Source organism: Emys orbicularis, chromosome 1 (assembly GCF_028017835.1).
Source record: "Emys orbicularis isolate rEmyOrb1 chromosome 1, rEmyOrb1.hap1, whole genome shotgun sequence".
Classification (NCBI taxonomy): domain Eukaryota; kingdom Metazoa; phylum Chordata; order Testudines; family Emydidae; genus Emys; species Emys orbicularis.
The window spans coordinates 313,176,091-313,193,140 of record NC_088683.1 but is presented as its reverse complement, the minus strand read 5'-3'; the positions used below and the strand labels follow the sequence as shown (position 1 = coordinate 313,193,140).

The 17,050-nt window shown below is 41.2% G+C and overlaps 1 protein-coding gene across 2 annotated transcripts in view; it reads right to left on the bottom strand.

The window, feature by feature from the left end:
* The window catches only part of WDFY2 (WD repeat and FYVE domain containing 2), a 163,334-nt gene that overhangs the window by 74,193 nt on the left and 72,091 nt on the right, over window positions 1-17,050 (bottom strand). For both annotated transcript variants that reach the window (XM_065402849.1, XM_065402843.1), the window contains exons 3-4: window positions 10,500-10,573; window positions 766-820 (exon numbers count right to left, since the gene is read on the bottom strand). In XM_065402849.1, the coding sequence (XP_065258921.1) occupies window positions 766-820; window positions 10,500-10,573 (129 nt within the window). The remainder of the gene's footprint in view (window positions 1-765; window positions 821-10,499; window positions 10,574-17,050) is intronic.

Genomic DNA, 17,050 nt, shown 5'->3' with positions numbered 1-17,050 from the left:
ATTACTTTACATTTATCCACATTAAATTTCATTTGCCATTTTGTTGCCCAATCACTTAGTTTTGTGAGATCTTTTTGAAGTTCGTCACAGTCTGCTTTGGTCTTAACTATCTTGAGCAGTTTAGTATCATCTGCAAACTTTGCCACCTCACTGTTTACCCCTTTCTCCAGATCATTTATAAATAAGTTGAATAGGATTGGTCCGAGGACTGACCCTTGGGGAACACCACTAGTTACCCCTCTCCATTCTGAGAATTTACCATTAATTCCTACCCTTTGTTCCCGGTCTTTTAACCGGTTCTCAATCCACGAAAGGACCTTCCCTTTTATCCCATGACAGCTTAATTTACGTAAGAGCCTTTGGTGAGGGACCTTGTCAAAGGTTTTCTGGAAATCTAAGTACACTATGTCCACTGGATCCCCCTTGTCCACGTTTGTTGACCCCTTCAAAGAAGTCTATTAGATTAGTAAGACATGATTTCCCTTTACAGAAACCATGTTGACTATTGCTCAACAGTTTATGTTTTTCTATCTGTCTGACAATTCAAATCATTGTTTTTTCACTCTTGTAATCTCAGAACACAGTATAGTATCAATCCAATGACAAACCAAGGTTTTATATTAGTAAATCAATAATTACAGGAAATAACACTTTCTTCCCTTCTACTGCAAAAGAGAAAAAGGTTTGTTTTTTTAAAAAAGCAATTGATGACATTAACAAATGTAAAATATAACTCTGCTAACAAAGACTGATTGCATTTCTTACCCTGGTAACTTTTGACTGGTGTCATCTTGTTGTAATCTTCTGATAAAATAAACTCCTGTAAAAATAAAATAATGTTTAGAAATGTGAAATATTTGCAAATAAGTCTGTGCTCTATTTGAATTTACATAAAATATAAATTTTCTACCAAGTTCAAATCCAACATTAGCTAGAATTTTGTTGTCCAATACAAATAAATAGTTTCCCTTAAAATAAAGGACTATTAAATTCCACTACTACCAGAGTACTTCACCTTTGCAATCTGCCCAATAAGTGATTTCACAATAGTGACTTTGAATGAAATGGAGGTGGGAAAAGTGGAAACCAAAAAATTTAAAAGCAAGCTGGCCCAAGTTAATGACTTAGCTATTAGCCAACAACATGCCACAGAATGGGAGACCTGGGATCAAGTGCATCCCAAGTACTTTAGTTTCTCAAGCCAACTGGGGCTTCAATTCAATTGGTGTGTGTCTGTGTACTACTATCAGGGGGTAGCCGTGTTAGTCTGTATCTACAAAAACAACAAGGAGTCTGGTGGCACCTTAAAGACTAACAGATTTATTTGGGCATAAGCTTCGAAGAAGTGAGGTTTTTACCCACGAAAGCTTATGCCCAAATAAATCTGTTAGTCTTTAAGGTGCCACCAGACTCCTTGTTGTTTGTGTACTACTGCCCTCTTCTGGTTAAAAATAGGTCAGAGCCCAGGTACCTGTAATTCAATTTAGAGACGCAACAGCCCTAGTCCAACCCCTTACCAGTGTTAGATTATCCCTCATTGTGTTCCATCTAGTTTCAAATCTCAACAGATATTAAGGCCATATTTCCTTTTGCTTAATTTCATCCCACTGGTGATTCTATATCCCTTTGTACCATCCTTAAACTCAATATTTCTCCTTTTTTGGTGTTTACACGAGGCTGCGAACAGTTACATCTGTGTGTATGTGGGATGCCATGGATTATTACAAGCTCTCTCTAGATGGGAGAGGAGGAGTGGTTTGGATCCTCAGCCTCGAGCACTTGTTTTGCCAGTTACAGGAGCATTCACATCAGAGGAGGTTGTCAGCCTCCCAATGCTGCTCAGGTTTGTGCTGATTTAAAAAAGCAACAGAAGTTACATTAACAGCTTAAGAACTATTTATGAAAATATCAGCATACAATAAAACCTGAGGAACAGTCTCCAGCCTTTGGAGCACAGAGCGGCAAACCCCATGCAAGTTAGTATTTACAGGGAGCACCGGTGTCCTTCGTCTGCTTGAGTTTTGAGGAAGAACAGATCAAAATACGGGAAACTAACTGGCCTCAGTTAAAAGAATCAGATAGAAGTCTTGTGATACTGGATTGCAATGGCCTAATACCCAGATCTCAGAGTTTGTGCTTTGTGGTAGGATCATATGAATTTATTCTCAGATTGATGGTGGGCACAGACACTAAAAAAGTGACTTATAATGGACTAGACTTGTGGTCTCCAAAGTGGGGTGCGCAAGAGGATCCTTGGGGGTGCACAGCAGGAGCAACATTTTTTTTTTTTTTTTGCTTCAGCGCGGCAGGGGGTGCGGGCTCAAAAATTTTTTACTGATAGGGGTGCGCGATCAAAAAAGTTTGGAGACCACTCAACTAGACAAAAAACAAGTGAAGGTGACATGTTCAAGCAGTATGGCATAACTTTGGGGCTGAAGCTCATGGAGTCTTTTCATAGGGAAATAGGTGCATGAAATGGGTACAGGCTTAGTCAACACTCATGAGCAAGTGAGAGAAAGCTAAAAATGCATAAGACAGCAAGTGTTGAGAGACTTCACGAGAAGAAAAGAGCAACAGTGACACTGGGGAAAAAATCATCCTTATTGTGACTTCAGTGAAAGGGGAGAGGATCACAGAAACTGAAATAGGTGAAGGTAGCACAGAGTAAGGGGAAAAGTGAGACTCAGAGTATGTCTACACTACCCGTCGGATTGGCGGGCAGCGATCGATCCAGCGGGGATCGATACACGATAAATCGACCCCCGAGCACTCTCCCGTCGACTCCTATACTCCATCACCACAAGAGGCACAGATAGAGTCGATGGGGGAGCAGCAGCAGTAGACTCACCGCAGTGAAGACACCACCGCAAGTCGATCCAAGTACGTCGACTTCAGCTACGTTATTCACGAAACTGAAGTTGCGTAACTTAGATCGATTCCCCCAGTGTAGACCAGGGCTAAGTAAAAATGTTTAAAATAAATGAAGTTTTAAAAACCACAGAGTACTGGGGTATCCAATTTGCAAGAACTGCCAAAACAATGAATGAATGACTAGTACTGCAATCTATTTGTAAAGAAAAGTATATTGTATATAAAAAATAATAAAAGCCATTCTTTGACTAGAGACTTGGTAGTTATTTAAAAAAAGCCAATGTTTCCCTATAACTTCCAAGTTTCACAGAATAACCAGGGTCATCTCAGATCTCACTGTGAAGTAGCTATAGGGCTATGTTAACTCTTTAAAATGGTGGCCAATTTAATCCAAAATCAGCCGACAGTAAAATGGCTCTGAGACAACCATTTCACAATAGTAACAGAGCAATCGTCCTCTAAAAGAGGCCATTATACCAAGGCACTGGATATGATCCACTAAAATTGAGGTCAGACTAATGAACATTACAGCCTGTCAGTCAAAGGTTACAAACACTGGACTGAAGAAATGAAATGTGACTGGTTTGTCTTACCAGTTTATGCAGCAACAGAGCACAAAAGCAAGTGTTTTATGTTTGTAGGTTTCCTTGGCAAGTTAATTATAATTGTATAATTGCGTTCTCTTGACTTGCCCTACTTCACCCTACTGTTCCCTTACTCTAATAATTTCACAATGGCTATCCCCTGGCACCAGCAGACTACAATTCAGAGCACAGTTAACAGTGGTAACAAATCTATTAAGTGCGCTGAATTTCTAGCCCAAGGTCACCCTGACATTTTCGCCCTCAGAGCAGCAAGAAACTGCTCCACCATTAATGTTAGTTTTGATTAGTTATTGCCCTAAAGATCCTAACAATCTAACCAAAGCATCAAGTGCTTTACAATAATGTTAATTTAGACCAAGGTTCCTTGGTGTGAAGTGTTATTTAACTTTCCTGACGTTACCTGAAAAAATAAGTCAGCTTTACTTGCCACAATGTGTAACAGTTAAACATTCCTACCTTATTAACCTTTAAGTTTAAAGCTCCATATGACACTGCAGTGGTGCATGGACTCAAGGGTTTTGAACCAGAAGTAGCTACATTAGTGTGGCAACAACGATCCCAGTCACATACCCAATAGTGTCAAATATCGGGGGTAGCCATGTTAGTCTGTATCCACAAAAACAAGGAATCTGGTGGCACCTTAAAGACTAACAAATTTATTTGGGCATAAGCTTTCGTGGGTAAAAAAACCCACTTCTTCAGATGCATGGAGTGAAAATTACAGATGCAGGCTTTATATACTGACACATGAAGAGAAGGGAGTTACCTCACAAGCAGAGAACCAGTGTTGACAGGGCCAATTCGATCAGGGTGGATGTAGTCCACTCCCAATAATTGATGAGGAGGTGTCAATTACAGGAGAGGCAAAGCTGCTTTTGCAGTGAGCCAGCCACTCCCAGTCCCTATTCAATCCCAAATTAATGGTGTTACATTTGCAAATGAATTTTAGTTCTGCTGTTTCTTTTTTAAGTCTGTTTCTGAAGCGTTTTTGTTCAAGTATGGCTACTTTTAAATCTGTTATAGAATGTTCGGGGAGATTGAAGTGCTCTCCTACTGGCTTTTGTATGTTACCATCCCTGATGTCCGATTTGTGTCCATTTATTCTTTTACGTAGAGACTGTCTGGTTTGGCCAATGTACATGGCAGAGGGGCATTGCTGGCACATGATGGCATATATAACAACATTAGTACATGTGCAGGTGAATGAGTCCCTGATGGTGTGGCTGACGTGGTTGGGTCCTGAGGACCCACATCTACCTACACATCTACTAATGTAACTATCAGTAACATGTGAACTCCAGTCTCATCACTGTCTTCACCCACCTCAAATTAACCTTCCACATTTTTCCAAAAGGAAGTAAGGTGGTATACATACAATGTACATCCATAACTAGTTCCAATTTTGCCTTATGGTCATATTACCTAACTACCAATTAATCACTAGTCTTCAGTGAAAGACTTTTCAAACGCTTTGTAACAAAGTATTACGGCGTTGTGGTATAGGGAATACTATGGTCACTGTCTAGCAAAGGTGAAAGTGGAATAAGGATTACCAATGTATTGATTACCTACTTGTGCTTTAATACACTGTGGATAGATATTTGCTAGTAACAGAGATATAAAATAGACAAACTATCATTATACACAAACTTTAACCCCCCCTTTCCTTTCTTAAAAAGAGGAGGTTCAATGTATAAGAAAAAATGTTCCATTAACCTGAACACAATCCATAGTTTTTATCTTTTCTTCCTTTCCATACAAAATCCATAGCTACATCTCATTCTTGCCTTGTATTCTCTCTTCTTTATACATTCTTGGGTGTTTCCCCAACATTTTTTTTTATTATTATTATTTTCTGCTTCCCTTCCCCCTTTTGACCATTGTTTTCTTTTACTGCATTTTCATTCCCCTATCCTTGTCAAAAATGATTGAATTGGTTGCTCCAATGGACAAGTATTTTAATATAGGGTGCCCTGCTCACGAAGTTCATGCCTACTGCACCTATATGTTTTGTTTAGTCTCCACTTTGAGAACACTGGATTTCATTTCTAAAAACTGCACAAAGGTAAATTTTCATTTTTCTAACTAACTAACTATATATATATATATAAAAAATATAATATAAAAATAAATGTAAGTTTGCTATTTTCATGGAATATGGTTCTATTGTCAAAGCAACTGATTGCCAGTTGTTGTTAGACAACTTTCTGGCTCCGTCCATCATAAAGATAGAGGTCACCCACAAAGTTCAGAACACATCTGCCACAAATTGTAAGGGTTATTTCCACAGTACTTTCCTCAGGAATTGAAATTAGAAGTGGTGTTTGAATTTACAGGGGGGGTTGGAAAACAACTAAATTGACAACAGTTAGTTGATCACTCGGGGGGGGGGGGGTGTTTAGGGAAATGCATTTGGATTGGACCTATCACTACTTAAATCGGAGGTGGATACATCTGACAAAGTTGGACCCCAAGATAACTGGCTGTTGCTCTTCTGTGGCTAGCAACAATGGGTTGTAAACAAAAGCTTTTGTTTGTTTGTTTAAATAAAGAGTTCTTCCACATCCACTTACAATTCTGAATGCCCACATTGGTTACACATACTGCCTATCAGGATGGAAGTTGCTGCTATAAACAAATTTTTGGTTGGCAAGGTAATTGGGCTCTTCAGAAGTCTGTTAGACTCTTCTTACCTACACTGTTTGCTATGATGAACCCTTCAAATGTCAGTCTGATTTGTTTCTAGATACACTTATTTAGTCAGTCACAGAATGATAAAAATGTAGGGCTGGAAGGGACCTTGAGAAGTCATTAATTCCAGCCCCTTGCGCTCAGGGAAGACCACGTAACCCTAGACCATCCCAGATAGATGTTTGCCCAATCTGTTCTTAAAAGCTTCCAATGATGCGGAGTCCACAACCTCCCTTGGAAGCCTATTCCAGTGCTGGATCCACTACAAAAGCCTTCATGAACTGGGGAGAAGAATCTTGAGTAGGCAAGAATGATTTTGTCTTATTTGGTGCAGTATAGGCATCAACATTGCCACATATAAACCTTTGAATAATAGTTGAGATAGAGAGGCCAATATTTTCCCTCAAAATTTTAATTAAAGTAATATCCTTTGTGAATTTTAATCTTTTCCCATCTGAAAATCTTGAATTTGGCCACATAGGCATCCTAATAGTACTCTCTTGACAATCAATGAGCAGATTGAGAGTCTACTATCCTCACACATTATTTATGTTAGCTACTAACAGGGTGCTCAGTGTTGTAGAAGAGGCAGAAAAAATGGCCTTTGGCCCAATGATCTCATAATCCCACTTGACAGACTATACAGTTTGGACACATATCCAGAGGTAGGTTCCATTTTAGACTCTTATTTAAAAGGGTGGATGACAGCATTTTTATTGGAGTGGGGTAGCGAGTACATTCCCCCAGAGGTAAACAGATTGGCTTCAGGATTAGAAAAAGATGAAGGCTCTTTAAAAGATAACTGTAATTGCATAGTCAACAGTAAGATTTTGTTTATCCCCCAAGGGACATTATGAAAGATGATCAAAGTGGGGTTTTTTTTAACTGGGAAATATTGCTCAGGATTAAGGATATTAAGGATTAAAAGATTTCAGAAAATGCAGAAAAAGTTGGGGCTGCTGCACAGAGTTTGGATTTGAAGTAGGATTTTCATTCTGGGTTTAAAACAGTCTCCTTGATCTAGTTTGCAGAGTAGAATTCACAGGATATTCTCCAGAAGCAAAATAAAGTTTAAGATCTCATGTTTTGAAGTAACTCATTCTGTACAGAATACGAATCAGATCAACAGGCTGGGAGGGTGACGTAAACTATGATTTAATCTTCTTGCCTCTTGAGGAAAAAGATATTCTAACTGACACAATCTGGGTGAGCAAGCCAACATGGGTTATTCAGTTACAGACATTGAAAGTGCGCCATATGACTACGTCTCTAAATATCTAGCAGGAGCAAATGATAGAAGATGTTAAGATCAATTCTTCCTGATGGTAAAGAGTTATTGTTCTGAACGGGGTGTTTGATGGGATCTTTTCCTTGAGGCCCAACTGAGGGCTTGCTGTCCACACAAACGTTGCATCAAGCGGGAGTGTAAGTCTACCACATATTAGGCTGCCATGCATTAGGAGCTCATGAAGACAAGCCGTGAGATCATGCAAGATCTTTGCTTGCAACAAGAATAGTAGGAGAATAAGTGATAGTGTATAAATGTCCTTACCATTAAGGGAGGCAGAGCTTTTAAGATACCTTTATAAAAAAGGGAGGTTTCTTCTTCACAGCCACTTGCATGGGAGACTGGCATCTCCTTCAAAGCTTAATTTTCCTTCATGTTGAAGCAGAAAGTTTCTTTTTGGAGGGAAGAGTCCCTTGGCTTCTAAGGGACCTGAAATAGCCCTGAAGATTTGGAGTGAGCAATGGAATGAGAGGTACTCTTCAAAGACAGCTTTCCCAACTTCAGGCCAAGATTTGGGGAAGGGGTTGCAAAGTGGGAGCACAAGAAAAAAATAATACAATACAACATGATTCTGTTTTAAGTGCCACCATTTCCTAAGGAAGTATGCAATCTGGCAGTGGTGATTAAAATCAATCATCGTGAGGCATAATCTGTCATTTTGTCTAAAGGTTCTGCTTATAAATTTAAACTTCCAAGCTGACAAGTTATAAAGTTTGAAAATAACCACTTGTGTCACTTCTAGGAGCAAAAGGAGGGAAGTTTATCATCCACTTTGTTTTATTCCATGACAAAATGGGTGAACAATTCTAATTAACTTTTAGCTAGAGGTTAAGTTAAATGGAAACATAACAGTAATTCATCTCAGCCACGAGTCTCCCAGCTCTTTTTCACCAGCTCTGGTGGAAAATCTGTCCCTCTACTGATTTTAACGGTAATGCAGCCTCTCTATATACAAACATCCTCCTTCTTACAATGCACTACCCCATTCACCAAAATGCCAGGCATATTACTGGAATCAGTCTCATTTTAAAAGTGCATGTAGAGAGATTATTTTAACACATTTCCTTGATTTCTGAAAGTAGCATTTCGTCCCTGCCCTGTACCGATGCATTTGAAATAGTCTGGACTTTGAGTCAAAAGTTGGTTATCTTGGATTATTTCCCAGAAATTTTGTTCTATATTTTAGAATTATTTTAGAACATAACTGCTGCTTTCTGAACCATTAGCAATCAGATATTCCTCTGAATGCCTGACTAATTCAGATGTTGGGGGAATATTACAAAAAAAATCTGTATGCTATGTGATTTTTGCTGTTGCTGCTAGTATAAGATGCTGGTACTGTCAGAGCATTTAAAGGGCCAACACAAGGAAAAAATAGCCTGACAGAATAGAATCTGTGTGTAGATATAGCCCTATACTAACAAACCCAATAACGTACAATCTAAGAGATTGTAGCCAGCATATTTTTCCTCAATTTACTTTCTTTACAATAAATAACATGTGTCCTCCTAGAGGATCCAAGAGCCCTATCAATTATTTAGAATTACAAATGCAAAACAGTTCTATCAGCTCCCCCTTTCACACACGCAGGAGCAAAAATACCAACACTCCATTATGCTGGTAAGTATATTAACCCCGACCCTCTCCTCAAAGGCCAGGCAAAACAAGTGCAGTGTGCGCTGAAAGACAACTGCAAACTAAATCAGCCCTTACAGAAAACACCCTGTCAGCCCCTCCTTCTTTATTAGATTAATGAGGATTTAGCATCAGCACTTCTGCTGACTGCAGCTATAGCAGAATATAATGGGGAGATGCAGTCTCAGGCAGGCTGTTCCCAGGTCATTTCATGCTTTAGAAGTTAAAGCCAGCACCTTAAAACCTACCAGAGAGCTCACAGGTAACCAGGGCAGGTCCCAAAGCACGGGGGCCATGTGCTCTCTATAGGACACCATGCTTATCAAGAAGGCGAGTTAACTTTGGCACCTGTTCCAGCTTCCAAATCAATGTTAAGATATGGCCCCTTGTAAAGCACATGGCAAAGGTCTGACCGTGAAATGTCAAAGCTACAGACAACGGTACCAAGATTCTTATTTGAAAGAATGACAGAATGCCTCTGACCCAGGGCCGGCGCTGGCGACCTTCCGCTCTGGGTCTTCGGTGGAAATTCGGAGGCGAGTCCTTCACTCGCTCCGGGACCCGCCGCCGAAGTGTCCCGAAGATGGAGCGGAATGGACCCCCGCCGCCGAATGCTCAGAGGAGGAGCGCTGCTGCCTAGAGCGGCAAAAACCCTGGCACTGCTCCTGCTCTGACCAACGCTGCCACCTGAGGCCCTAAAAACAGCTCTTAGTCTAGTCAGACGCCCAAGTAACAGTTTCCATAATAATTACAATCAAATGGCAACAGTGGGGCCCCTTTGATCCACATGGCAGATCCCTGCTTCAATATTCTGCTCTTTTTACATGCATGGGGATCTCTCAGAAGTTACTGGAAGGAGAATGGACCCATTCACACTGCGGTAAATCAGAACGGACTCCACAGAAGGAAGTTCTCTCTCACAAAAGGAGAATTACACCTGCGTAACATTGAATTAACAAAAGGGTAACCAGGACCAGTTTTTGTACAGTGCTCTGGAACAGTGCTATATATGACATATAAAGAGCTAACTGTATGAGTTGAGATGCATCATATTGATCTGAGAGTAACTTTATGCCCATTTGCTGTGTTCAGAGACCAATTTAGCACAAGTGATTAATAATTTGATCAAAGTTGGTAAATTAAAAACTTGTTATTGGACAAATAAACCCATACAATTTGTTTAGTTGCCTAATTCCTCTAAACCCAGCTCAAGTTTATATAGCAGTTAGTTTGAAATTTGTCATGGGTCTTCTGTTGTCTGCACTAGAGCGGTCAGTGTCATTAGTAGCTAGGATCAATGTTAATCTGTCATTTAGCCAATGCTAATTAAAATTCCTCAGCACAATAATATATACATACTTCTCAAAAGGGAAGTATTTCAATGGGAAATCTTATTTATATGTACTTACTGAGATTGAACCATTGTCTAGACCTACGGACAGCCTTCTTGTTTCCGGGTTAAAAGACATGCATGAACATGGAGCTGAAAAAAATGAACATGTTGATGAAGTTAACAAAACCATGATTCTCATTGATCTTGAAGCTCTGGAGTCCCTATCTAGCTAACATACTTATGAGGCTATTCTTTATTTTACCCCTTATGATAGAAAAGCATAAACATACTCTTCCTGCAATGCTATTCAGTAAACCCTGTTACATCAAGAAATAAATGAGTAGCTATACAACTACTCCTTATTTCATGATCCACTTTTTCCCCCCTCAATTAAATTATTTAAACAGAAAATGTTATACAAGAGCAGTTGTGGGGTCACAGACCCCTCAAAGAATATTAAAGACATTTCAGTTTTAAAGTTTTTGTGGATTTAACAGAATGATTGAAGTTAATTTTCTACATTTTCTGATTTTCAGCTATAAAGTAATATAATATTATTTCTAAGGTTTACATCCCATCAGTTTAAATTCTTGAAGTAGGAAACTCCTATGGACTGAAAGGTCATTGAGTTTCAACAAAATTAAAGACAGATAGTCCATAATGGAACTACAGTTGTCAATCATCTCTATTATAATTAGATTACATTGTAACCAATGACTAAAAGTATGTTCAAAACAATATTCTATCTAATACCCTAGAAACACATTACCCTACACAACTACCACACTACAAATGTTCAGGATATTCTCTTGCAGCTTGCTTTTTAAAAAGTGTCTTAGGCTCTTTTGAGAATCTGGTGATGTTAATATGTTGGTGTAGAGTCAGAATTTTCTACTAAGAATTAGAGTTATGTTTGCTCTCTGTTTATAGACAGCCTTTTTAATCCAATTTAGGTGTGCAGTGATAGTTTTGTTTTTTTGCCTCTTAATACTGTAGCTGACGTCTCAATCAAGTTTCTGCAGGACAGGTTCAACATTACAACTGGCAATCTTAGCAGTGGGGCCAGGAATTCTTGCTCCTTCTGATTTTTACCATTAATTCTATATTGATCACAGGAATAAAGAACTAAAGATTTTTAGTACTGCTTTTCACTGGATTTTTCTGTTCTGTTTTTGTAGCCCTCCCCCGACCCCTAACTACGTATGTGCACTTGCTTCTATAAATAGTGAATACCCTATATATTTTCAACTTGTTTTCTCAACAGTTTTAAACAAACACTCTAGACTGGTATCAAAACATCCATCAATCCAGTGGAGCCTCCATGTTCTTTATTTTGTGGCATAATCAGATGAAGACAAGACAATACAAAAAAGTTTGTGTTAGACATTTAATTGAAATTTCGCCACCACGTGGAGTTTAGGATTGTATTGATTTATTGAGGGGCGAATACAGAATAATTTATGGCATCAGAAACTCAAAGAGCACAACAGTCAATCAAGGAGATCAAGAGTGGCTCTGATTACTTGTTTTTTCACTTTATTTTTTGGAATGTCTAACTTGCTGCTCAACGAACAGATAAAAGGCTTCAGTTAAAAAAGGAAGCGGTCACAATGAGAAGTATTTTGTGGTGCTACTAACACCACCAGAGATTATTAAAGTGAAACTGGTGAATAGAAAAGTTTACTTTTCACCATTTTCCCATTTACTTAGTGGATTTAAAGCAATTTCTGTTAAGAGTCATTCCAACTGCTGGTGCTTGGCGCAATGCTGTTATGTCTGGGTTTCTAACATTGCAGGGCAGTGTTAGAGGCAAATGATTATTCTTTCAAAAAAATCATTGTCTCATACCAGACTATATAAAATCCTTAAAATACCACCCCCACCCTACATTTTTGGTCCAGTGCTAGATAGTATCTAATCTAAAGAACCTCTACTACCATTGCAAATACTATTAACAGTTCACAGAAAATCAGATTTTTACAAATCACTGTCAGTGACGGGGTCCAATAAATTAGTTATTTTTCAAGTCATGCTTTTTCCAAAACACACAAACAATGTGTCAGTAATGGAGCTGACAAAAAAAAAAAAAAAAAAAAAGCTTTGGGTAAAAATATTCAAAAGCACTTAAACATAGGCCTAGTATAACTTTCTATTAGGGTCCCCCCCCCCCCCCAAACCACAATAGTTATACTGGTACCACCCCTAGTGTAAATGCAGTTATTTCTGTTTACAAAGATGCCATACATCTTATTCCTTCTCTTATATAAAGCACCTTTTTACTGGCTTATTTACGTTCACCCAAGGGGGTTGAACTGCTTTAATTGTACCAGTATAGTTAAAGTGATACAGCTTGTGTGTAGACGAGCCCTTTCGTGCTTACTTCCCATTGAAACTACCTGAGTCTCATTGACTTAAGTGCTTTGAAAATAGAACTTAAGCTGGTAAAACATTTAAGGGCTTGTGAAAATTTTACCCACAGGACTAGTCATTTTCATTAAGTCCCTCTGCTTTAGTCTTATTAAGGGTTGTTCTTCAGAATGGAATGATCCAGTAACCCCTTCTGCCGCCGAAAAGACTTGAGGTGGTGTGTTTTGTTCATTTACTTACAAATATGACAAGTGACCCACCCTTAATGCACTCATTTTCACCTTCTCAAACTGAATTATAAAGGAATTAACAAATTATATAGTCTATACTCCCCCTATGGTACATTCCTCTCTGCTACAATGAAGTATATACTGTTACTTTACATCTGTGGTCTCCAACCTTTTTACGCACAAGATCACTTTTTGAATTTAAGTGCAACCCAGGATATACCCGGCCCCTTCCCCGAAGCCCCACCCCTTCCCTAAAGCCCCACCCACTCACTCCATCCACACCTCCCTCCTTAGCTCGCTCTTTCTCACCCTCACTCACTGTCAGCTCTGGGAGGGAGTTTGGGTGCAGGAGGGGCTCCAGGCTGGGGCAGAGTGTTGGGGTGCAGAAGAGGATATGGGATGCTGGCTCTGGGAGGGGGGGCAGGGCTGGGGCAGGGGGCTGGGGTGCAGGAGGGGGTTTGGGGTGCTGGCTCTGGGAGGAGGCTCAAGGCTGGGGGTTGGGGTGTGCACTCCTGCTGGGTGGCACTTACCTCAGGCGGCTCCTAGTTGGAGGCGCAGGGGGGCTAAGGCAGGCTCCCTCCTTGCCCCGGCCCCACGCCGCTCCTGGAAGCGGCCAAAACGCCCCCGTGGCCCTAATGGGGGGGGGCACGTGGCTCTGTGCACTGCTTCTGCCTGCAATCACCGCCCCCACAGCTCTCATTGGCCGCAGTTCCCCATTCCCGGCAAATGGGAGTTGTGTGCAGGCAGGAGCAGCACGCGGAGAACCCTGCCCCCACAGGGGCGTGCTGGCCGCTTCCACGAGTGGCTTGGGGCCAGGACAGGCAAGGAGCCTGCCTTAGCCCTGCTGTGCCACCAGACTTTTAGCGGCCAGAGATCATGATAGACTGGCAGAGGCTCCAGGATCGACCAGTCTATTGTGATCTACGGTTTGGTGACCACTGCTTTATATAATTATTATCCCTATGAGTCCCTTGAGATGGGATACAACCAATACTGATTGTATTTAAAAGCCATCATTTTTATACCTAATGCATATCCTGATTTACAACATATTTCACTCTCCCCTAGATCACAGTAGTTTGTATTGAAACTATTAAAACTAACATCAGGTAGGCAGAGCAGGCTACCTCCTGGTACATAACTGAAACTCCACCCTCCTCTATTACAGGATTCCATTCTACACTCTTTTAGCATATTTCTCTTTGCTAGACTGTTTCCCTTTCATAATCTTAAGGCCATTTACAGGCAAAAGTAAGGTTTAAACAGTGCTCGAATGCTTAACACTAACAAAGCCTTCGTGAATGTGCAGGAGGAGGATGAGCTGCCTGTAGTTATCTTTTAGAGGCCCATTGTAAAGAATACTGCTGCTAAGCCAACTAACATGTACTGAACATGAGAACTATATTAACTTGTTTTTCAGTTCATTCCTGTTAGCCATATAGATCAGCAGTGCCTCTTAAGTCTGTGAGTTTTCATTGTCTGTTTCCCCAGAAGTAATAATCTATCAAGCATGAGGAGGGTGCTGTTCCAAAAACGAAGATAATCAACAAAAGAATTTTGTTGAATATGGGATGCTGGCTCGGGGGGGGGGGGGGGGGGGGGCATCTGTTAAAGAATTCAAAAGTTTCATTCCAGTGCTTTCTCTCATTTTGTTCTCGTTCCATATTCTGATATCCATTAATGACCTATTTCAACGCAAGGCCAGCAGAAACTCAAACAGCTGACATCTGGCTCAGTCCTGTAGCTCTCCCTTCTTTCTCCCTCTTCCTCACACAGAGGCTCCCAGCGTACTAACAAGTAACAAGCACAAATAAGAATCCTGTACATCTGTGTTTTGAATAGTGATGCCAAAGTGACGTATGCATGTGATGCTAGTGGGATGGCTATGCTTGGGAGCAGGGATTTCAGCACATTCTGGTAGCAAAGAGACATCTTTCCCCCCACCTACAGCCCTAACAAGCCTTTTTAGACAGTCACTGCTCCAGTGCTGCTTTCTCCTGGCTAGAGAAGCTAAAAGAAACTGTGTGAAGAACACAGCAATACCACTCCACACTCAGGTAGCAAGGTCACTTCTGGTGTAAGAGGTGTGTGGGGCAGTGGGAGTGACAATCACTCATGTCCCATCCAATAGCTTTCAGAAACAATGATATAGAAAAGACACAATGTGTGTCAATTCAGCAGGCAACACCCCACAGCCCTAGGATTATACTTGTATGCACTTAGAAAGAAATGCTAGAACAGCATGACTCATGTTCGATAGTTCTAAAGTTTTCCAAGATATTGGGCGAGGGGGATGGTGCAAGATGTTCCTCAAAATTGGGTGTGGGGGTGAGGCTGACAGGCCAGCTCAAGTCAGAGCAATAGGCCAATTCTCTTGTGTGAGATTATCAAAGAAACGTTAAGTGTACTAATTCACTTGACTGTTAATTTATTTCAAAGGAAATGCGAATGATATGGTATTCACTTATCTACAAACTGTTGATTGCTGTCGATTTACATTATGTGTATCCCTGTACTTAATTAACCCCTAGATCAAAAATTGTGAGAATACTTAGATAAGATTTTTCTTGATGTGTAAACTTAATGAAAACTAATGAAGGATTGTTCCTGGCTATCACACTATGCTTACATTACATTTACTCATCACATGAGAATGGAGCATTGGAAATGTACAAGATCGCTAACTTCAAAGCATGCGTTGCTGTGTTCGACAATGGAAATTCAAAGACTTTGTTTATATTTAATCAGCAAAAGGAGAGGGTTCATGCTATGAATGAAAACACCTGCCAGACTGCCTTCCCTGGAAAGATGCTACAAGAATGGATTCAGCAATTGATCATGTATCTCTGAACTGTTTTGGATGCTAACAGGGTGGAATACTGAACAAGTGGACAAAGATCCCTAGAATTACTCTGGGTAACCCTGAGGAACTTTTGGAAATTTAGCAGATTACTGAAACGTTAAGAATTGTAGACTTATAAACTTTGACTCACCTGTTAATGTATTTTACCTGCTTTAACCTCTCAATAGTTCATTTCCTTTTTTTAAAAACTAATAAACCTTTAGTTGTTTACTAGAGAAATTGGCTGCCAGCATTGTCTTTGGTGTGATGTCGAGAGTATCCATTGACCTAGAATAAGTGACGGACCCTTTGGGGTTGGGAGTAACTTAATGAGATGTGATATTTGGTATAGTGACCAGTATCACAAAGTCCAATTTGTCTGGGTGGCAAGGTAGGCTGAAGAGCCTAAAGCAGGGGTGGGCAAATTTTTTGGCCTGAGGGCCACATCGGAGTTCCGAAACTGTATGGAGGGCTGGTGTAGTGTATTAAATTGCTCCCCGTAGGAATGTGCTACTTACGGTGTACTACTTACGGCTGCCAGTCCTGGTGCTCTGAGCGGCATGGTAAGGGGGCAGGGAGTGGGGGGGTTGGATAAGGGGCAGGAGATCCCGGTGGGGCAGTCAGGGGACAGGGAGCAGGGGGCAGTTGGATAGGAGTGGGAGTCCCAGGGGGCCTGTCAGGGGGTGGGGGTGTGGATAGGGGTCAGGGCAGTCAGGGGACAGGGAGCAGGAGGGGTTGGATGGGGGTGAGGTCCCAGGAGGGGGCAGTCAGGGGACAAGGAGCAAGGGGGGTTCGATGGGTCGGGGGTTTTGAAGGGGGCTGGGAGGAGGCAGATAGGGGGTAGGGGCCAGGCTGTTTGGGGAGGCACAGCTTTCCCTACCCGGGGTGTACTGTATTAAATTGCTCCCCGTAGCAATGTGCTACTTACAGTGTACTACTTACAGCTGTCAGTCCTGGTGCTCCGTAAGTAGCACATTCCTACGAGGAGCAATTTAATCTACTACACGCCGGCAGCTCTTGCAGCCTCACTGCCCGGCAGGAGCTCGCAGCCCCACCGCCCAGAGCGCTGGCGGCACGGCGAGCTGAGGCTGTGGGGGAGTGGGGACAGGAGAGGACGGGACGGCGGATAGCCTCCCTGGCCGGGAGCTCAAGGGCCAGGCAGGACAGTCCCGCGGGTCGTATGTGGCC